The 19,063-nt window shown below is 42.0% G+C and overlaps 2 protein-coding genes across 2 annotated transcripts in view; one reads left to right on the top strand and one right to left on the bottom strand.

Annotated features, from left to right (window-relative positions):
- tusc3 (tumor suppressor candidate 3) overlaps positions 1–5,475 on the bottom strand; it is a 62,471-nt gene extending 56,996 nt beyond the window's left edge. The window contains exon 1 of the mRNA XM_086210146.1: positions 5,321–5,475. Within this exon, the coding sequence (XP_086066272.1) occupies positions 5,321–5,425 (105 nt within the window). The 5' untranslated portion in view covers positions 5,426–5,475. The remainder of the gene's footprint in view (positions 1–5,320) is intronic.
- A 6,967-nt stretch (positions 5,476–12,442) lies between these two features.
- The window catches only part of LOC147257257 (zeta-sarcoglycan-like), a 345,523-nt gene continuing 338,902 nt past the window's right edge, over positions 12,443–19,063 (top strand). Inside the window, exon 1 of the mRNA XM_086211072.1 lies at positions 12,443–13,116. Within this exon, the coding sequence (XP_086067198.1) occupies positions 13,078–13,116 (39 nt within the window). The 5' untranslated portion in view covers positions 12,443–13,077. The remainder of the gene's footprint in view (positions 13,117–19,063) is intronic.

Genomic DNA, 19,063 nt, shown 5'->3' with positions numbered 1-19,063 from the left:
TTTCTTGTAGTATTCAGTGTTGAGTGCAACAAGATGCTGATGCCTCACATTGACTACAGTATCCACCACTTTTCTTTTCTAGCCTGTTTTTCAGTCCAGCAGCTCATAAAACTTAGTTCTGGGTTCTTTGCCTTGATGGCATTCATCTTGCTCTACAGTAGCTGTTAGGGCATTTTTTTTGTGGTTTGCTGGGACACGCACGCGCGCGCACGAACGAACGCCAAACGCACGCATCCCTTCCATGCCTGTTTAGGAGTATAGGGTTTCGTCCCAACTGTAACAGTGAGCCAACATGAACAAAAGTGTGTGCATCATTTGCCTCATGAAACTTAGCTGTAAAGGGTAACACATCAAACCTTTGTCTAGACCTCAAAGTGCATCTTTATCACTGCAAAAGAAGGTGAAACCATCATCAAGAACTATCGCAAACAGCTCAGCTTTTAGATGCATTTTTAACACAAATACTCTCAAATAAAGTATACCCTCATGAAATGTCAGCAAAGAATGAAAAAACAGAAGCCTTGTGGAAAAGCCTAGTATAAGGACAACTTTAATCGTAACTTCCAGCTCATTACTCAGTGTAACAGTTTATAGCAACAGCTTATGAAGGAAGGAAAACTGGGTTCTGAGATGGAGGTGAAGATGAGATGAATATAAAATGCTGCTTCACCATTTTGTCCATTTCCAACGAAATAAGATCTTCCTGTGCTTCCTCCACCTCCCTTGCCATAGCCTGAGGCAGAGGCAACTGGGAAAGTTCATTTCTCACATTATAACCCCTCAATATCTTTCCTGTGGCTCATTGAAACTCTGTGTGTGTGTGTGTGTGTGTGTGTGTGGGGGGGGGGGGTCAGATTCCCCCAGCAATATTACTGACAGCAATCCTGCTGTGGAAAGTTATGCAGCTATAACGAGTAACACTTGGATCTTTCAGACAGGATGGACCAATGATAAATCCCGGGGGACTAAATATTTTACTGAAAAAAATCTAAATTCAATGTCACAGAAGCAATCTAATAGGTGATTTAATATCAGAAATTCTGTCCGTGTCACATGTTGCATCCTTGAGTCACTTTGAGTCTAATGGTCACAGATTGTGGCTGTAATGGGCTGCTGGAGCAAAGAGATTCGGAGTAGAATCTTGATTTCCATTTGCAGCAGTACAAGGCCAGACAAAAAAAAAAAAATGCAGAGTGTGCAAGAGTGTGAATGTCTTAGTCCATCAGTGCAAGATGTGAAGTGCATTCCGAGTCCTCCTACATGTATGCGGGGGACTCTACATGTGCATGTGATCAATAAGGCTTGAACAAACACATATGAGGCCAGCTGTCAGCAGGTAAAGTCATTCCAGAAACACCAAAGTGGTTTAAATCCAGACCAGAGCACATTAACTGTACTTAAATGAGAGCTCATACACAGGATTAGACCAACTACTGAAGACACCAAAAACAGGTCATATTTGTTTAGGCCCTCCAAGGACATCAGCATTGGGAATATTTCTGAATTCCACAAATATCTGAAAAAGCTGAGTTTCTTAAAAAAAAATTGTGATGACTTTCACTCATTAGCCTGACACCTTTATATAAACCACAGTAAACTCTAGCTGCGTTTCCATTACCCTTAGAATTGCGCAAAACCTAAATATTGCAATTTAAAAAACGGCAGTGGAAACATCTACATTTCAAATATCACTAAAAAGTTTTTAAGCTCTCATGAGGTGGTTTTTTAGACGTGCTGATATAGAAGAATATCGAAAACATGCAACGGAAATACTTTTTTTTTGCATTTACACATCACCGGACTAGTAGGGAGTTACGTTAAATCCCTTGTTAATCCCTTATTCATGTCCGCTCCCATACATATGGACTTCGCCGTTGAACTATCACTTGCTGCTTTCGTCTTGTGATGAGAACAGTGGCAACAGCAGTAGTGACAACCGAAATAGCTGCTCCAAAATGCAAAATGTTTTGTACCTCCACCCTCCTCAAAGTGGGGTCTCGTGGGACGAGATTTTTACGGCTAATGCACTTAACACCATTCAATGGAAACACCTGCAAATCGCAATTGTACTTTGTAGACATTTTAGAAATATCGCTTTCATTTTGGAAAAAACTGTAATGGAAATGAAGCTACCAGCCAGAACTGATATGATTGTCAATGATTCATGCAACACTACTTGGCTGTTTTTATCACATGACTTTATGAAGCAAGAAAATGTGAAAGATCACGGGAGAGTTGCAAGATTATGTGAAAATTCAACCCAAAGCCTAACCTATAGCGCCCGAGGAAAAACCTAAACCCAATCCTAATATGCCCTGGTGAAAGAAGGCTGTTGTTTGACAGGACAAAATGTTGAAAATATCAACCTGATATTTGAACTGATAAAATATATGAGCTCATTAGATACGACCCATTATCTTTTGAAATGTGTTTCTCCAATGCTTTATCCTTGTTCCAATCACTTTTGAGTGCAAACATTAGGAAAATAAGTGTGGCTAAAGATTTTAATATATTGTCAGTGTGCGCTTTTTCTACACATCTTGGACATCATGACTTGTTCCATGCACCACTTAAGCCATCAGAAACAGTGTGTGTGTGTGCGGGGGGGGGGGGGGGGGGGGTATTCCAAGGAGCTGAATATGCAAATACATCAGTCACAATTATTCATTCAGATGCTTTTCCATCAGTTGTTAATCTGTTCATTTATTCATGAGTTCATTATTCCCCTCAGTCAACTCTTCCATTAATTCATTTGTTGACATATTCAATTTCCTCAATCGTTCATTCAAATATTTGTTCACCTGTCAAGTGTGCTGTCTGTGGATTCCTTATTTCATTCATTCTCCAATTTGTCCACTCAATCACTTGTCTATTCAAAGTCAGATGACAAGTAAGGTGCTGCGGAGGCATCGTTTAAAGGTGCAAAAGACAATATTTGAAAAAAAAACTCATTTATTTTTAAAAACAACACATCCACAGAACTTCTAGAAAGTTTTGTGGATGTATCATATAAAAAAGGGGATGAGAGAAAGTCTAAATCTACCTGAAAAAAATACCATAAATGTGAAATCATGTTTTTAAAAATGTTCACAATATTTACATTCCACAACACATTTCCAAACAGAACACATCATGTCTTACTGAAACCCATCAATACTCTAAATTTTGATCCCACCATCATAATAGCATAAAATATTGCACTCAATTATAATATTCTTTCATTCTGGAATCCACAAAATATATATATATATATTTTTTTTTTGTTTTCCACCAGATTGCCCCCTTAAATCCTATCTGGCCTATGGGACAAATACACAATCTCCGACTGTAGGCATTGCTAGCAGGGAAAGCTTCAATTAGTGGCACTTGCTTGGTCTGGTTATATAGTACTGTATATTGGGGCAATTTAACAGTCATGGGCCAAGATGCACAAACTGAAAATGACTCTACACACTGTTTTAAATTCCTCAATTTGTCTTTGTTGATGATACATGATCTAAAGAATTGCAGCAGTGGGAACTGACTCAGTATTTTCCAGATTTGAAGGTGTTTTACCCAGTTTGCCCCTTCACATGAGACAGCTAGTAGTAACTAGCGGGCAGCCGACAGATAAAAAGTTTACTTCAGAAACACAAAGACAAGATCAATTAACAAGCGGACGTTCATGTCCTTTGTGTGCTGAAACTGATGATAAAGTGAATATTGCACTCTGTTTAGTTGAAGCACACGATGTGACACCAACAAGCTGTTAAAAATGTGATTATTCAATCCTGCATTCTGCAGGCAAAAAAATTGTATAAAATGCTGCCCCCATCTGAATTGGGGTGTGAAAAATGGCTTGTTTGGATTATCTACAAATTGTACCTTTAAGATTATTGTGTCAAGCTATTATTTCCATGGTCAATAATTAAATTTCATGCTTAAGGGCCCCAGGAAATGGAAGATAGACTGCTATTTGTTTCTGTATGTGTATGTTTCCAGCAGAAACACTATGAGAGGGAGGGACTTGTCATGGATATTGATTGGCATTTACATAACAAATCGCAATGAGCGTGCACAACAGCAATCGCATGATCGAGCATTCAAACCGGGGACTTATGCCGACTTACACAGTTTGCTCTTTGCTAATAACTGCTGATAAATAATTTAATCCTCCAGACTTTCTGAATGTTATTAGACCAAAGAAGTGTCTCAGGGCAGCAGCACATCTAGTGATGGATGGGTGAGGGGTGTACAAATTCAAGGTAGCCTTTTTATTGAAATATATGGTACACATCCCTAAGTACAGAATGACTTATCAGTCTTAAGTCATTTCTGGGCATACATTTTGTGTATATCAAGAGATAATTTTACATTAAACATAAGGACAGAGGATCAAGACAGGAAAAAAGTATTTTTTCAGTTCATGAGACCTTCAAATCATGACATGATTCTTTGTAAGGTGTATTATATATAGATATTCATCAGGTTTGGAGCTGATCCTTTTAAAGGTTCCTGTAATTTAACATTTCCACTGGTTTTCAATAATGCACTTGTTCAGACATCTTTTTTTTTTTACATTCACGAGTCGTAATAATTATCATGATAGTAAAAACAACAGTGACACCATCGTTATTTCCGGGACAATTATCATACCATGACAATCTCATCCCCGTGTAACCTGGGCTTTCACACCGGTACAGAGAAAAACTGCCAACATTATACACAAGGGTTATATATTTAACAAGTTAATAATAATATCAACTGATCTGAGCACGAAACACCTGGACACACGGATTACGTTAGCATATGGCCCTTCGACCGAGCTACAAAAAAAAAAAAAGCAGTAGCTTCCTCCTCATTTATGTTTCGGCTGAAACAGACCAATTATAACCACAATAACATAAACACACGTATTACTGCTGTCATTAAACCGGTGGAGAAGCGGAGGTAAGCAGCAACTCAGATAAAGATGGCTAATAGCCGTATTCTCTCAAGCGTCGGCTGACAAGACTGTCAAGCTTCACACAAGTACACTTCCTCTACGCTTGATTTTCAAAATAAAGTTTCTATGCGACGATGTTTGGGGTTAGTCTCGGGAGTACAACAAATAAATTAGACACAGCCAAACTTGGTAACACTATCAAGAGTTCTCTACGAGGCGCAAACCAGACCATTTATGTGTCGCGATTTAAAAAAGCATTTGGCTAATACGCCGACCAACTTCCTGTCTTCTCTAAAAACCCGTATTAGCTTAACGAACATGCAAAGGCAGTTTCAACCTGCTTCCTCAACACGACAACAGTCTTTGATAAATATGTTCAGGCGGTTGAAAGGTTACCTCTTTCTTCTTCTGTCCTCCCCCAGGTGGCAGGCATACCAACAGGAGGACGAAAATAGACAGAACCGGCAGGTTAGCAAAGGATTTACCCCGAAAAGACGCCATGACGGAAGGATGCTCTGACTGCTCGATACGTCTCTGCCGAGGGATTGGACTCTGAGTTAACCAATCAGTGCTGAGATTTTTTTTAGCCCAATGGGCTATGGGTCTTGTAGTCTTTAAGTGGTTGCGACGGAGAAACACAGCAGACAGTGTTGTACGCCGTGTCGGCTGGGGTTCTAAATGGCCAAATGAATTGGCCCGCAGCCTAGTGGAGGGTCTAAAAGAACTGTTGGGTTCTTTACAATGTATGACGTGAAAATATTTCAAAATACTCTATATTACCCTGAGCTGAATCTTATTTAAAGTAGTGATAAACAGAACAAAAGTAATATGTAAATTGTGAATTTATTCAAAACGATTTCAGCCGAGGTTGTTTAAATGAGCAAAATGGCCTCTTATTTATCCTTAGAGCGGAGACAAATTGAAAGGGATTGTTCTAAAATGGCAGACAATTATGGGTCAGCAACACTCCTTTTATTTCAGTCTGTTTTTATCCACGCTTATACTGTAGGACTTTATCAACTGTCGGACAGAGAAGTCGATAGAGGTCATCAGTAACCAGGATTATGTAGTCATTCTGTGACTGTTGTGTTATTTTTTTATGATTATTATTATTTTTGTTGTAATTTTTCCTTGTTTTTAATGATCCTGGCAGAAAATTGAATGCTGGTAGGGGGGACTGGATTGTTGTATATGTTGATAAACATTATTGCACTGGATTAATATATCATTAAAGGGGGAGGGGGTACTCGTCTCTTTCCGTCACCGTATGACTCTAGCAGTTTTTGATTTAAGTAAAGCACAGTTGCTAAATATTATGTACCCCTCTGAAGCCTTTGACAAATGAGAGTACGCAGTTGATGTGTACAGACGCCAGAAATCAAGTACAAATACCTTAGCACCATGGGAGGGCACACACTGAACCGTAGGCGTCCCTACCACACTATTTTATTTTTATTTACTATTTATAACTATCTAATGTTTTTTATTGTGCTCTTAATGACTATTTTATTCTACAGTATGTTACCATTTGCACTGCACCTTTGTGTCAGGGAACGTAACTTTGTTTCTTTTTGAGAAATGACAATAAATGCTTTTCTGATTCGGATTCGGATTCTGAAATACCACAGGAAACTACAGCCTCAACACGTTACAAAAAAAAAAACATCTCAGCGAGTAATTCAAGTTTAGAAATGATTTTGCGCTGGATTGCCTTACATTGCACATGAGGTTCCACTTTTTTCACCACTTGGTGTAATTAGTTCAGAGACAAGCATTGCTTTGTTGCATTTGCACCCTCCAGAAAAAAAGGCTTCCCGTCTGTCTGTACGCCTTACATCCATTGTATTGAGTTAGCCCAGCTCTTAACCTTATCGGATTCAAATTGCAACAATTAAATAAAGTACAGAAGACTCTCTCCTGTAGAGCCTGTTGCATAACAAAAGCGGCGGGTATGAATAACTGTCAACAAGAATGATGTATATGGTCATTAAAGAAAATGTCAGGTATGGCATTGTTTGTTCTGTACAACAAGACAGTCAATGAGAAAGAATGCTTGCAGGAAACAGGGCATGGAGGAGGGAGAGTGTTAATGGTTCAGTTTATGCATGTGTTCCCTTAACTAAGTCTAATGACCTTTCAATATGACACTGGCTGGTGCTCTATAATCTTCTAAATGAGAGTGATTCTTTACAAATGACTTAAATTGTAAAAAGATAAGCACATAGGCAAAAAAATTACTAAATTTGGAGGTAATTAATGAAGTAATTATGTATGCTTGAAAGAAGGGTGTTTTTCAGCAAGTCTTCTCATTTTCTCTCTCTTGCGCACGTACACTTCCCTGGAGATTAAACAACCGTTCCCATTTGATCCAGACTGCAAATACTCCGACGATGGTCATTCACACTTGACCTCCAATGACTCCAATAACTCTAATGACTGTTGTTACAACAGATAAGAGTCCTAATGAACCAAATGGAATTAATGGCCTTGATAATGATCAGAGGTTTTTAGGACTCCCCTCCAGTCAATTAAAACCAAAGCCCCATGGATGAGAGGTACAACGTCTACAAGTACCTACAACTAAGTCCATGTGGCCTGGATTTAACCCTTCTACTGAAATGGAATACGTGTTATCAAAGCTAAGGCACCTGCATGTTGCAGTCTTGTGAAAACACACGAGCGACTGAATACACCTCCTGGACTTTGTTGCTGAATTTCCCCTTGAATAGTCCCATGGTAATTACAGAGCTGATGTAAAGGTCACATAAATTGATAAGCTTTTAAACACAGCTTTCATTTCAAGATTCAAGAAGCTGCCGTGTGGATTGCAACGATTCTCATTACATATTATTTTGTAAATAATGTAATCTAATTCTCCTTTTTTCACAAATTAATATGGAAATGATAATTAAGTTTTCAAAGGAATCCCGGAGCCCCCCTCCCTCTTAAACAGCAAGCAAAGCCACTACTGATTTTCTCTGATTTATCTTATATGCAACAATTGCCATCCCTTCAGCGAACTCAGACTAGGAAGCTAAAACAGACAAGTTGCTGCTCAACTTCAGGGAGGCAAACGTGATGTGACCTTCTCACGAGCTTTTGCTCTGTCTGCAGCTAGCAAAGCAAACAGCTGCACTCTGCATCTCGACAGAAGAATAAAGCTCCTATCTGATCGCAGCCGAGACGAGCAACGTGAGGGCGAGCTAGCCAGCAGAGGGACTGAAAGAGAGAGAGAGAGAGAGAGAGAGAGAGACTGTTAAAAGCTGCCACTGCACAGCTGCATCATAGTGGTGGTGCAGGTAAAATAAAACATACAGTCATGAGATAAAGACAGCAACATGATCCTACTGAAAGATCCATCTCACTGAAAGACAGCCTTTGTTTTCTCTGTCAAATACCACATTACCTACCCAAAATCTACATATGACAAGGAAAATTGAAAGGGATTCTGTGTATTTGCATAGACAACATAGGCAAGCGGCAAAAATATAAAGCCAATAAATGATAGACAGTGTGGAAGGAGAGAAACTGTTTATGGTGTTTAAAAATGCAGGGGAAAGCCAAGGGAGATGGAGAGAGAGGGTGAATGAGAGTGAGCGAGTGAGAGAGAGAGAGAGAGAGAGAGAGAGAGAGAGAGAGAGGAGGGGAGATCAGAGAGAGTGATGTCATTTCTAAGCTTGCACAGGACCGGGTTCCACATATCCGAGGTCAGCCGCTCCCTTATAAAAAATAACAAGTCCTCAGAAAAATGATTAATTGCCCAACAGCACAATGTTTACAGAAAAGAAAGAGGGATGGTAGTGGTGGTGTTTAGTGTGTGTGTGTGTGTGTGTGTGTGTGTGTGTGTGTGTGTGTGTGTGTGTGTGTTGGGGGGGTCCTTTTGCTTTAGAGCAGGAAATAGCAAATGAGCACAAGTGAGAGAGAGGTTGAGAGAGTGCAACATCAAAAGGGAATCTGAGCGAGCGATAGAGTGATACTGAGGAACAGAGGCACGGAGAGCGAGTGTACAGCAAAGAAGAGAGTCAGACAAACAGAGAGGGAGGTGCAGAGAGAATGAGTGAGACATTCATTAATATGATGTTCGTTATCTCTGACTGACTCCCTCAACAAATGTTCCTCTGTGTTCTCTAGTGTGCTTTTCAGTAGCCCCATAGCTGAGCGTTTGTACGGGTGTGTTTGTGTAGTGCTCATCAAGTATCGCTCCTCTGCACAGCACTGACAAGTGAAGGCACACGATTGCATGTTCTCATGCTCAAACATATCACACTGAACATGAACCTATTGTACTTGAGTGTCTATGACATCACACCGTCTGAAGTGGAAAGCTAGAAAAGTTGATTCATTATTGATAGATGATGGTTTTCATCAACCTGCGGCCGTCATTTCGTAGGTATACACGTTGGTTTTGTTGAGATATAATGTAAGATAAAATGACATTATACAACACTGTGTCATTTAGCAGACACTTTATCAATTATATGCTGGTTTTTGTCACTCGCTACCTTCAAGATAAATAAGAGATTGTGTTTTTATTTTTCGCCAGAAAGATTTCAGGTAGCGTATCCATCTTGAATGCTTTCACTGCACCAGAAAAAAAAAAGAAAAAGATCAGTGTTGTCAAAACAGCACCTGAGTGTCGTATCTTAGGCTTCTACACGATCTTTGCTTGCTGTAGCAAAAGCAGCATGGAGGACAGTGATGGAGTTTCTATTGTATTTTTAGGTCAAGTCTGTTGTTCAGATAGAACTACGTCACTGCTTGAACACAGACTCAGTGCATTTGCAGTTGGGATGACATGAAGTCGAGAAAGTTACCTGCTCATCATATGAGGGCCCACGATTGGAAGTGCCGGGGGTGCGGTTACGTGTTGCTGTCGCTCAGGTTTTGTGTTCTTATCAGCCGATTAAACCTGTTTCCACTCTAGAATACCTCTGGGTGAAAGCTGGTTTATGGCCAGAGAGAATGGGGCATTAATGGGGCTTGAATTTGATTCATGAAGAGATGGGGAACCAGAGGAGTGTTCGGAAGAGAGTAACAGCATTCAGGGTGTGCGAAAGGTGATGACAAGCCCAGCCAAATGAACATTACAGTAGTCCAGGCGGGACGCCATAAGAGCTTCTTTTGTAAAGAATGGTCAAATTGAACAGATGTTGTTGAGAGAGATGCTTCAGGAACGGCACAGCTAGTTGAATCTCAAACGATCTCAAAGTTCTTTACCGTTTAGGAGTAATCCTGTAGAGACAGAGCCGTGCGTGAGAGGGAGCTGTCTCCCAGGCAGCAGTATGTATGTCATACATGCCCTAATAGCAGCTGTTGGTTCTACTGTGTGTCCATCATCTCTCGACAACCTCATTTCTTCCGTCACTAGCTGAAGTTTTTTTCCGAAGTACTGTTTGTTTCACAGATACCGTATGTGTTTTTGCATTCAGTATCTGAGTTTGTTGCGATGTCACAGTGTCTCACCTGAATTTGTAGGATTATTTTACCTACTGATCACTTGTGCTGACGTTATCAGGTTGGCGCAGTTTGTCATTTGAGCTTTACAGTGCGAACTGACCTATTAAAACATTTCCTTTCAACAGAGATAAGACAGTCATCCCCTTCAGAGTCATCCCCCCCTCAGCGACACCGGAGGCAGCGCTGTTCCGTCAAATCACGAGGCTTCATCTTGACTTTTCAACACACTAGTTTGATTTCATCTGTGAGGCCCACATCGAACTGCCCAAATGAATTGTAGCATCCATCAAAATGCTGCAGAGTCTTCAGAGCAAATGCAAATTAGCACTGAGCATGTCACTCTGGTCCACAGTGATGAAGCGGATCAGCTGAATGTGTCAGGAGCTACTGGTCAAGAGAACCCACCGTTCTTACACCCTTGCCTGCGTGAATCCTGAGGACTGAACACAGGATGAGTATGGTGTCATGTGATGCGCCGCAAATTATACATTTTCCTATACAGACTTATTTTGTGAAGAAAATACGCTGTACAACAGTTGTTGTTTTTTTTTGGGTGCTTCACGGATAAATTAAATCATGTTATCCCTACTTAAGTCAGTGGAGGGTTAACCTGGAGGTTGGAAGGTTCGGATGTCTTTCAGAAGTGTGTCTATTCCGTTCTGCAGCCTGAGGATGTTTTTGTTTTTGTTTTGTTTTTTGGGCTTCAGAGGAAAGAGTCACTTTATAACATGTGTAACATTAAGACAACAGATTTGGAATCAAGCAGGGGCTCATTGAATATTGTCCCTACAGATTTGGTCACCTGGACAAAAAAATAGTAAAACTAAATTCTAGATGCCAAATTCAAGATTAATATATACATTTAATTCTTTGTGTGTTTGCATACATAAAGAAAATGGAAAGTTTTCTCTACCAGCCACCTGCAGTGCAACAGGAAGGACAAAAATCACTAAAATACATGCTGCAAAGCTAAAAACCACATTTAGGACAGTGGACGGCAGATGTGTTGAAGTGCTGAGTGCATGTGACACCTCTGCTGACGATAATTCCCTCGGTAGATTATTCATATCCCCATTCTGAAAAGGTGATTTAAAGTTATTTGATGTGGTTTCAGCTGAGCATACCCGAGCTTATGGGAACGTTGCTCAACCGATCTCACCTCTTCTGCCTCCAGTCACTGTTATTAATTCAGTTATTACATAGAATAATTACATCTCGGAGAGAGAATGGTTTCCAAAACAATCACTTTTGATCTGCAATTATCAACGCATTTATCTGCGCAGCAGAAATGAATTCCTCCTCTCCTCTCCTCTCCTTTCTCCTGCTCTGCTGTTCTCACTGAAGAGCTGTGCGACAGATAATCAAAGGCTCCGGTGGTCGGCAGGCGGCGACACGTTATTATTATGCAGGAAGAGGACGGGGGCAGTTTGCGCCGTCGGTTAGCGAAGTAATCAGACGGAGAGATGGGCATATGTACATGATCCGTTTGGATTTCGTGTAAAATATGTAAAGGCCTTTCTTTGTTACTCAGTGATGATGGCATAATTGTAATTTATATTTTTAACCTCTTTCTCTCTCTCTCTCTCTCTCTCTCTCTCTCGCTCTCTCTCTCCTCATCGACATAATGCATTCCCTCGTCCCCCCCACCCCGCCCCGCCCTCATTCTAATCACAACTAAGTGCCAGCTGAACCTAAACCGAATTCTGACCGTAAAACCAAGTCTGAACCGTCAAACTGCAGAGGAGACATCAACCCCAGACTTTCTGCAACAGCCTCTCAACAGCCTCTGTATTTAAATCTCTCTTGTCGGTGTCAAATCTACTTGATTAGAACGATGTACCCCCCACCCCCACCCCTTTTCTCGTCTGTCACATACACACCGGCAGTCATTTGAATTATATACAGCAGAAACCTTCTGTCCCCCGCTCCTCTCGTCTCTCAACTCTCGCAGCGCTCTCTCTCTCTCTCTCTCTCTCTCTCTCTCTCTCTCTCTCTCTCTCTCTCTCTCTCTCTCATTTCTTTCGGGGAGAGCTGGTATCTCTGGCGGTTTGCCGCATGGAAGTCGCCCAGGCAAGGCAGAATATCATCTGTCTGATCCGGACTCTCTTTCCCTCAGTTGCTGAACACCGCGCGAGCAGACACAACAGTCCCTCTCACGTTTACCGGGATTCAACTGGATCTAACGGCATTTACCTGATGACCGACTAACCGGAGACTCTTCATTCCAGCAGAGGGGAACATTTCTTATTCAGATGTTACAAGAGAAAAGAAAAGATTACATATATATGTTTATATATGTATATAGGGTCGTCAAGTGCGCCAAAGCCGCAGTTTGAAACATTACGCACAGCTAATTGTGTCCTGTTTCTCTTTATTTTCTGTTCCCTCCGTCCACTGCACGGACAGCCTAGGGACTAGAGGTTGGAGGACTTTCACAGTATGGAGTCCTGATTTCACCAAACGATCCACCGGGAGGAATGAAACTGAAACAGTCCATCGCCGCTGTGGAATGTTAGAAACCCCAAAGAGAATCCAGGAGATGTTGCAGCAGCAGCAGCAGCAGCAGCAGCAGCAGCAGAGTTTCGGACTCTAGAGAGCATCCCAACTTTTTTGGTCTGTATCTCCCCCTCTCCTCCTCATCGCCGGCGGGACTTCTATTTTCGTGACTGGTTTGCAGTAGCCTTCTTCACTCAGTCATGGACCGGTCCACGTCTCTGGATATAGAAGCGCTCAAGGTAAGACGCTCCTAGCGGGAGGAGAGCGGTGATGCCCCGCGAGGTGGGTAGGTGGATAGACGGGTGGCCTGGGTGACTGTGTGTGTGGTGCTTGGTCACTGTTTTCACGGGGGTGGCTGTTTGGATTTACCCAATCTGCAGCTGGTTGACTAATAAAGGGTCACAGCTAGAGGGGTAACCCGGTGAGTGAAGGATGCTGGGAAGCTGGGGGTTTCCACTGGTGGTGGACACAGCTCCTGGCTGCTGTTGCACGAGCATCCCGCTCTCTGTCTCCCATAATAACAGATAAGCCTGTCGATATTTCTGTGTTGGTAAGGGAGTGCAGAGAGGGGAGGCAGGAGGGGGGGGGGGTTCATTTCGGTTCGTGGGGTGAATGTCAATATGCTCCCAGCTTTTGCCTGCACAGAGAGGTGTTGCAGGGAGCTGCTGTGGGCGTCGGTGGGACGCTCGATGGATGGGACGGATTTGCCCGACGGGGCGGGTTCTCTGTGTTGAGGGTCTGTGTGTATGTGTGTGTGTGTGTGTGGGGGGGGGGGGGTGGAGAGTGAATGCTAAGATGACGACAGTTGTCACCTCTCTCTTGCTCTCTCTCCCCTTGTTGAGTTCATGAATCATTCATAACTTGTGAACATTTAGGAGGTCAGTGCATGTTTGCTTTAAAGGGAAGTCAAGTCTTTAAATAAAGACATAAATAGGTTTGTGTATGTTTTGTTGCTTAGGAAGCAAAAGATCTCTCCCTCCCTCCCTCTCTCTCTCTCTCTCTCTCTCTCTCTCTCTCTCTCTCTCTCTCACGTTTTTCATGTCCACATGGCCAACAGCATCATGTGATGTCAGCGAGTAAGTGACTTGAAAATATGTACTCCACTGACTTTGCGATGATGTCCATATAAAGAACTGTACTTGAAAGAAAAAAGCCGTACCCACTTTCCTCTGATAGTTGGGATATTTATAACTTTTATAAAGCATTTACTCAATTGTTGCTCTCACTCTCAAGATAAAACATCTTGATAAGCTGTAACTTGAAGCCTTCCTCATCTTGACATTTGAGTTAAAATACATTTTTTTTCCACAGCCAAGTCTCAGTATTTCATTGTTAAGTACCATCCATCTATCTGTTTTCTATACCGCTCATCCGTTAAGGGTTTTGTGTGTGTGTGTGTGTGTGTGTGTGGGGGGGGGGGGGGGGGAGCTAGAGCCTATTCCAGCTGACATTGGGCGAGAGGCGGGGTTCACCCTGGATGGGTCGCCAGTCCATCACAGGACCATCAGGAGCAATTAGGGGCTCAGTATCTTGCTCAAGGACACTTGGACATGTTGGACATGGTCTCCGGGGTTAGTGAGCATCAAACCAGCAACCCTTCTGTTGCTACACAGCCACTCTACCTCTGAGCCACGCTGCCCGTTGTGAAGTACCAAGAATGTGTATTCTTGAAGTATGTGAGTGAAAACATTAGCAGGTCAGGCAGGTTACAGGCTCATGTAATACATCAAAAGTAGGTGTAACAACTGCTAAACCTGTAGCTCCACTTTACATTGAGTTTTTCATCAAGAGTTGTAATGTGGGCAGGAATTGTGGCCGGAAATGTTCATTTTCGGTGTGCTGCCGCTGTTACTGATAACCTGTGATTAGATAAATCAGCAAATCGATGAGATTCCCCAGGGCTTTGACATTTCAAGCAGCATTTTATGTGATCAAATTTCTTAGAAGGGTACCTCAATACTGCGCTGATGCCGAGCTCCAAATTGACTCTGACTCGCCTGATTGGTTGCAGGCTTTAAAGATGGAAATTGACATTCTGATTAAAAAATGACCTTAACTGTTAGCTAGTCAACTTGACCTGGGGAGCTGAGTGAATATTGATGTTTTTATCCTATATATGGGCTGTTTGTTTTCTTTTTCCCTGAAGCCATGTTTGGTACAACCTGTGTGTGGCATTTAAACGACTTGAGCACTGGGTAATGCAAACCTTGTGCTTGGCTGGAAACATGACTCAGGTGAAAGGACGGTCTTCTGCATTACTCTGGGGGTTTCCATCACGTCTCACATCACTCTTGTTGCAACAATTATGAGAGTTAATCGGAAAATGCCACACGTCAGACCTTCACTTGTGTGGCTGTAGCCGTCTGTCTGTGGAGTTTAAAGAATTTCCATCCACTTCCTCCAGTTATCTATCCATCCATCTGCTGGTTGTTTTCTGCTGGTGTCATATCCTTGGCAGTGCTGACAAGCCCAGAGTCCTAGTGCATCAGTAGTTGGCACCCACACACACACACACGCACGCACGCACGCACGCACGCACACACGCACACACACACGCACACACACACTCGCACACACGCTATTTGAGTGAGCTCTTATGTGGTGAGGATATGCATGTGTGTTTATTTGAGGGGGAAATATGTTTCTTTTTTTGTTTTTAATGGTCAAGTTTGTCACAGTCTGCTATGTTTTTGAATGTATTTGAAAAAAAAGTTCCCACAAATGTATTCAAATAAATATGCGTGTGAAATGTGACAACAGTTTGCTACCCAGACACACAAACACAGATGTCCAACCGAATGACAAACCAGATTTCTGTTCTGAGTTTTTTTTAAGGAATGTTGGCATTCATGCTTCTCAAAAAGTCCTCCACGGGAATGAGCTGTGATGAGGATATTAGAAGACACTGCATCATATCAAAATATGAGTGGCACGTGTGTGTGTGTGTGTGTGTGTGTGTGTGTGTGTTTGTGTGTGTTTGCGTGCGTGTGTGGATTTGACCAAAGACCTATCTGCTTGTAAATCAGTGCAGGTTTCAATATCAATGGAGCAGTTTAAGTGCTATTGATCTTTAGTAATAGCTGCACTATAAATTATATACATAAAGGCAGTCAGATGGAATCTTTTCTCTCTAGATCAGGGACTCTGGACTTGTAACAGGAACAGATAGTGGGAATGATGCAAGCTCAAGATCTAAATTACAATTTAACCCAGATTTAGTTCAAAGGAAACACATTCGCACGCTGCCATGCTCTCATGATTGTGCTCTCTGGTCACTGTGGGTGGTAAAGATCTAAACACCTGTAAGACACTTGACTATTTTCCAAGCCCACTAAAATTAAAGATCTAAAGTTTGTCTAAAAATGGCTGGCCAGCTGAACATGTGACTGCTTCATCTATCAAACGCTCGCTATTTTTCAGGCCAAGTAAATTTTCAGAATGAAACAGAACCGCCAAATGATGGTTAGTTACCTGCCAAAGTAGCTGGCAAAGTATGACGAACTTGCAATCTACAGCCAGAATGAACCTGCATTTGCATGATGGCGCCTGCGTACCCAGCCTGGTTGCTCTCTATAACACACACACACACACGCGAGCGCGCGCGCACACACACACACACACACACACACACACACACACACACACACACACACACACACACACACACACACACACACACACACACATTTGGTAGCCACTTAGTTCAGTCTTAGTTTTGCATTTCTGGCCACTGAACACCTCAATCGGAGCAATAAGGGGGTTCAGTGCTTTTTCCAAGGTCACCTCACCAGTAGCTGAGGGATGGGAGAACAACACCCATTCAGGTAAGCACAGCCAAACCTGAACCTATTTTTGTGGTCATTGTATGGATTAAAACAAAATTCATTCTCTGTATTTAAACCATTCTGCAGCTATGTAGAGAAACTAGGTACCAACTCCAGCTGCACAGAAACTTCCTAAAATATTTAATTAGCACCTGCGCATTCATAATTTTTGCATATTTTGGGCACCAGCTTTAAAAACAAAGTCAGATTCAGTACAATTCTGTTTTTTGGGGGTTCAATCACATATTTTTGGACCTGTAACCTCTAGAGTAAAGTACATCTTTTTTAAAAATTTTTTGCAGATGTCAATGTGAAAGCTGCCCTATCTAAAAGTGTCTACCTCATAGCTAAGCGTATTGGTGGAGCCTCCCCAAACCTGCTCACGTGTGCTCTTTCCATTTTTAAAATTACAGCAGATACCATAGATTACTCAGGGTGACATCACATTAATAAGCGAAGAAGCTCCCCTGGGTGCCAAATTATTCCACAGCTCTCTATTGACAGGGAGCCAAATGTGTGTTTAATAAGCAGGCAGTTTAAGGTCCCCACATGAGATCAGTGAATATGCAACATATAAAGACAGCATCTCACCCCTCCACAACTGCGGAAAAAAAATCCTGAGTATGATCCTGAGCAAGTCTGAGCATCTTGAAATATAATATGAAACAAAATGTTCATACTGTAAAGGCAAGGTTGGCTACAGAGCCTTCCAATTTCCTTGAGGCTTTCTTATACTTTCCGTACTCTCTCAACCATTTGATTCACTTTTTTCTTGCACACACACTTCTCTACCAATCTCAAACACACTCAGCCTGAGGTATGAGCATACACCACTCAGTGTTATTAGGTTATTAAGTCCAGTAGTTCATCACCTTTTTTTGTCCACATCAGCCCGTTTTACAGTTAAGTAGTTGTTCCTTCCAGAAAGACATTTTTTCTGTGTGAAATCAAGTGTGTTTGTGTGGATCTTTGATCTTAAAAATACATACAATTCTACTTTACAGCCCTGTACAACACACGACTATGTTGTGTGCCCTGCTCGAGTAGCAGCGTTTAAAGGTTGAATAGCTGTCTGCTCTTTTAAGGTTACGGTATCTAGTCTGCGTGTGTCTACGTGTGCATACACTTCTATGGTACCAGTCTTGTATTTGATAAAATTGACTGTGGAACTCTTCACCTCCATGTTGCTTTTAATAAAGTGCACATCACTCTGGAAGTAGACGAGTATTTTGGGAACGAAATGTACAGTTTTACTTTCTTCCTGGAATTTAAAAAAAAGTTTGACATTGGCTCTCTATAGGCGCACCCAGGCAACCAGGTCCTCACAGATGCACATGAGCAACCATGCTGTTTTTAGGGGCTGGATATCCTGTTGCATGTGTGCCAGATATCTATTGTGGCATCAGATGGTTGAGTCTCTGGAACACTAAAATAGAATCCATGCATCTCTGATCAAAATGTATTTACATTGTTTTGTGACTGGCACAGAATACAGATTGCCAGCTAACAGGAGGGCAAGGTGCAACAGTGGATTATGGAAGCAGATGGATGCTGTGAAACTGCTGAGCAGGTGCAGGCTGGTGTTGGACAAAAAAAAAACAACAGACCTGTGCACACCACGAACCATCCATGCCATCTATTACATCCAATAGATTTTGGGGGTCAAACTAAAGGTTAATAAGATGTGGGCTGATAGGGGCAAATGTAATTATTTTTAAGAAATACTGGCACTGCCAACCCAATGTTTTACAAAAACTACATAGTGCCACCAGCTCCGGTGTGTACTGTGCAGGTAAATGTCGTCATAAACTACAAACGCTGTGTGCAGACTAACATAGCAGAGCACATTTATACTGAATTTACACAGAGATGGTTCAGCAACACAAACAGTATCCCCAGGATCACAATTATTGTTACAGGGGCCTTTCCAAATGTGCAGGGTAGAAATTATAGACAGGGAAGTTCGGTGTGGGAATACACTGGCACACAAGTGTACCCGGGGAAGAGGATGCACGACGGACTGCAGAGGTGTTTTGTAACCAGGGAGAAAAATGATGGTGTGTGTCTTTGCCCAAGGGAGGCTCCAGGATTCACATCACTGTACAGCTGGAGTAATTACACACAACCACATACACACGCACGCACGCACGCACGGACGCACGCACACACTTGAACATCTTAACCGGTAATAATAGCTTGTGGGAGAAAATTTGTGTGAACGCATTAACTTGTAACCTTTGGTGTTCACATACTGATCCATAAAGTAACAACAACACGTGTTTTCCTCAGGTATATTTAATTTGCACCGTGGCCCCAGCTCACCACACATGGCAGTAATCACACTCTCTTAAACACGCACACG

The sequence above is a fragment of the Aulostomus chinensis genome, chromosome 8, assembly GCF_037954235.1.
Source record: "Aulostomus chinensis isolate RoL2024-O1b breed Wild chromosome 8, RoL_Achi_v1.0, whole genome shotgun sequence".
Lineage (NCBI taxonomy): Eukaryota > Metazoa > Chordata > Actinopteri > Syngnathiformes > Aulostomidae > Aulostomus > Aulostomus chinensis.
The sequence above is the reverse complement of the archived record's forward strand: the minus strand, read 5'-3'. Positions and strand labels throughout refer to the sequence as shown.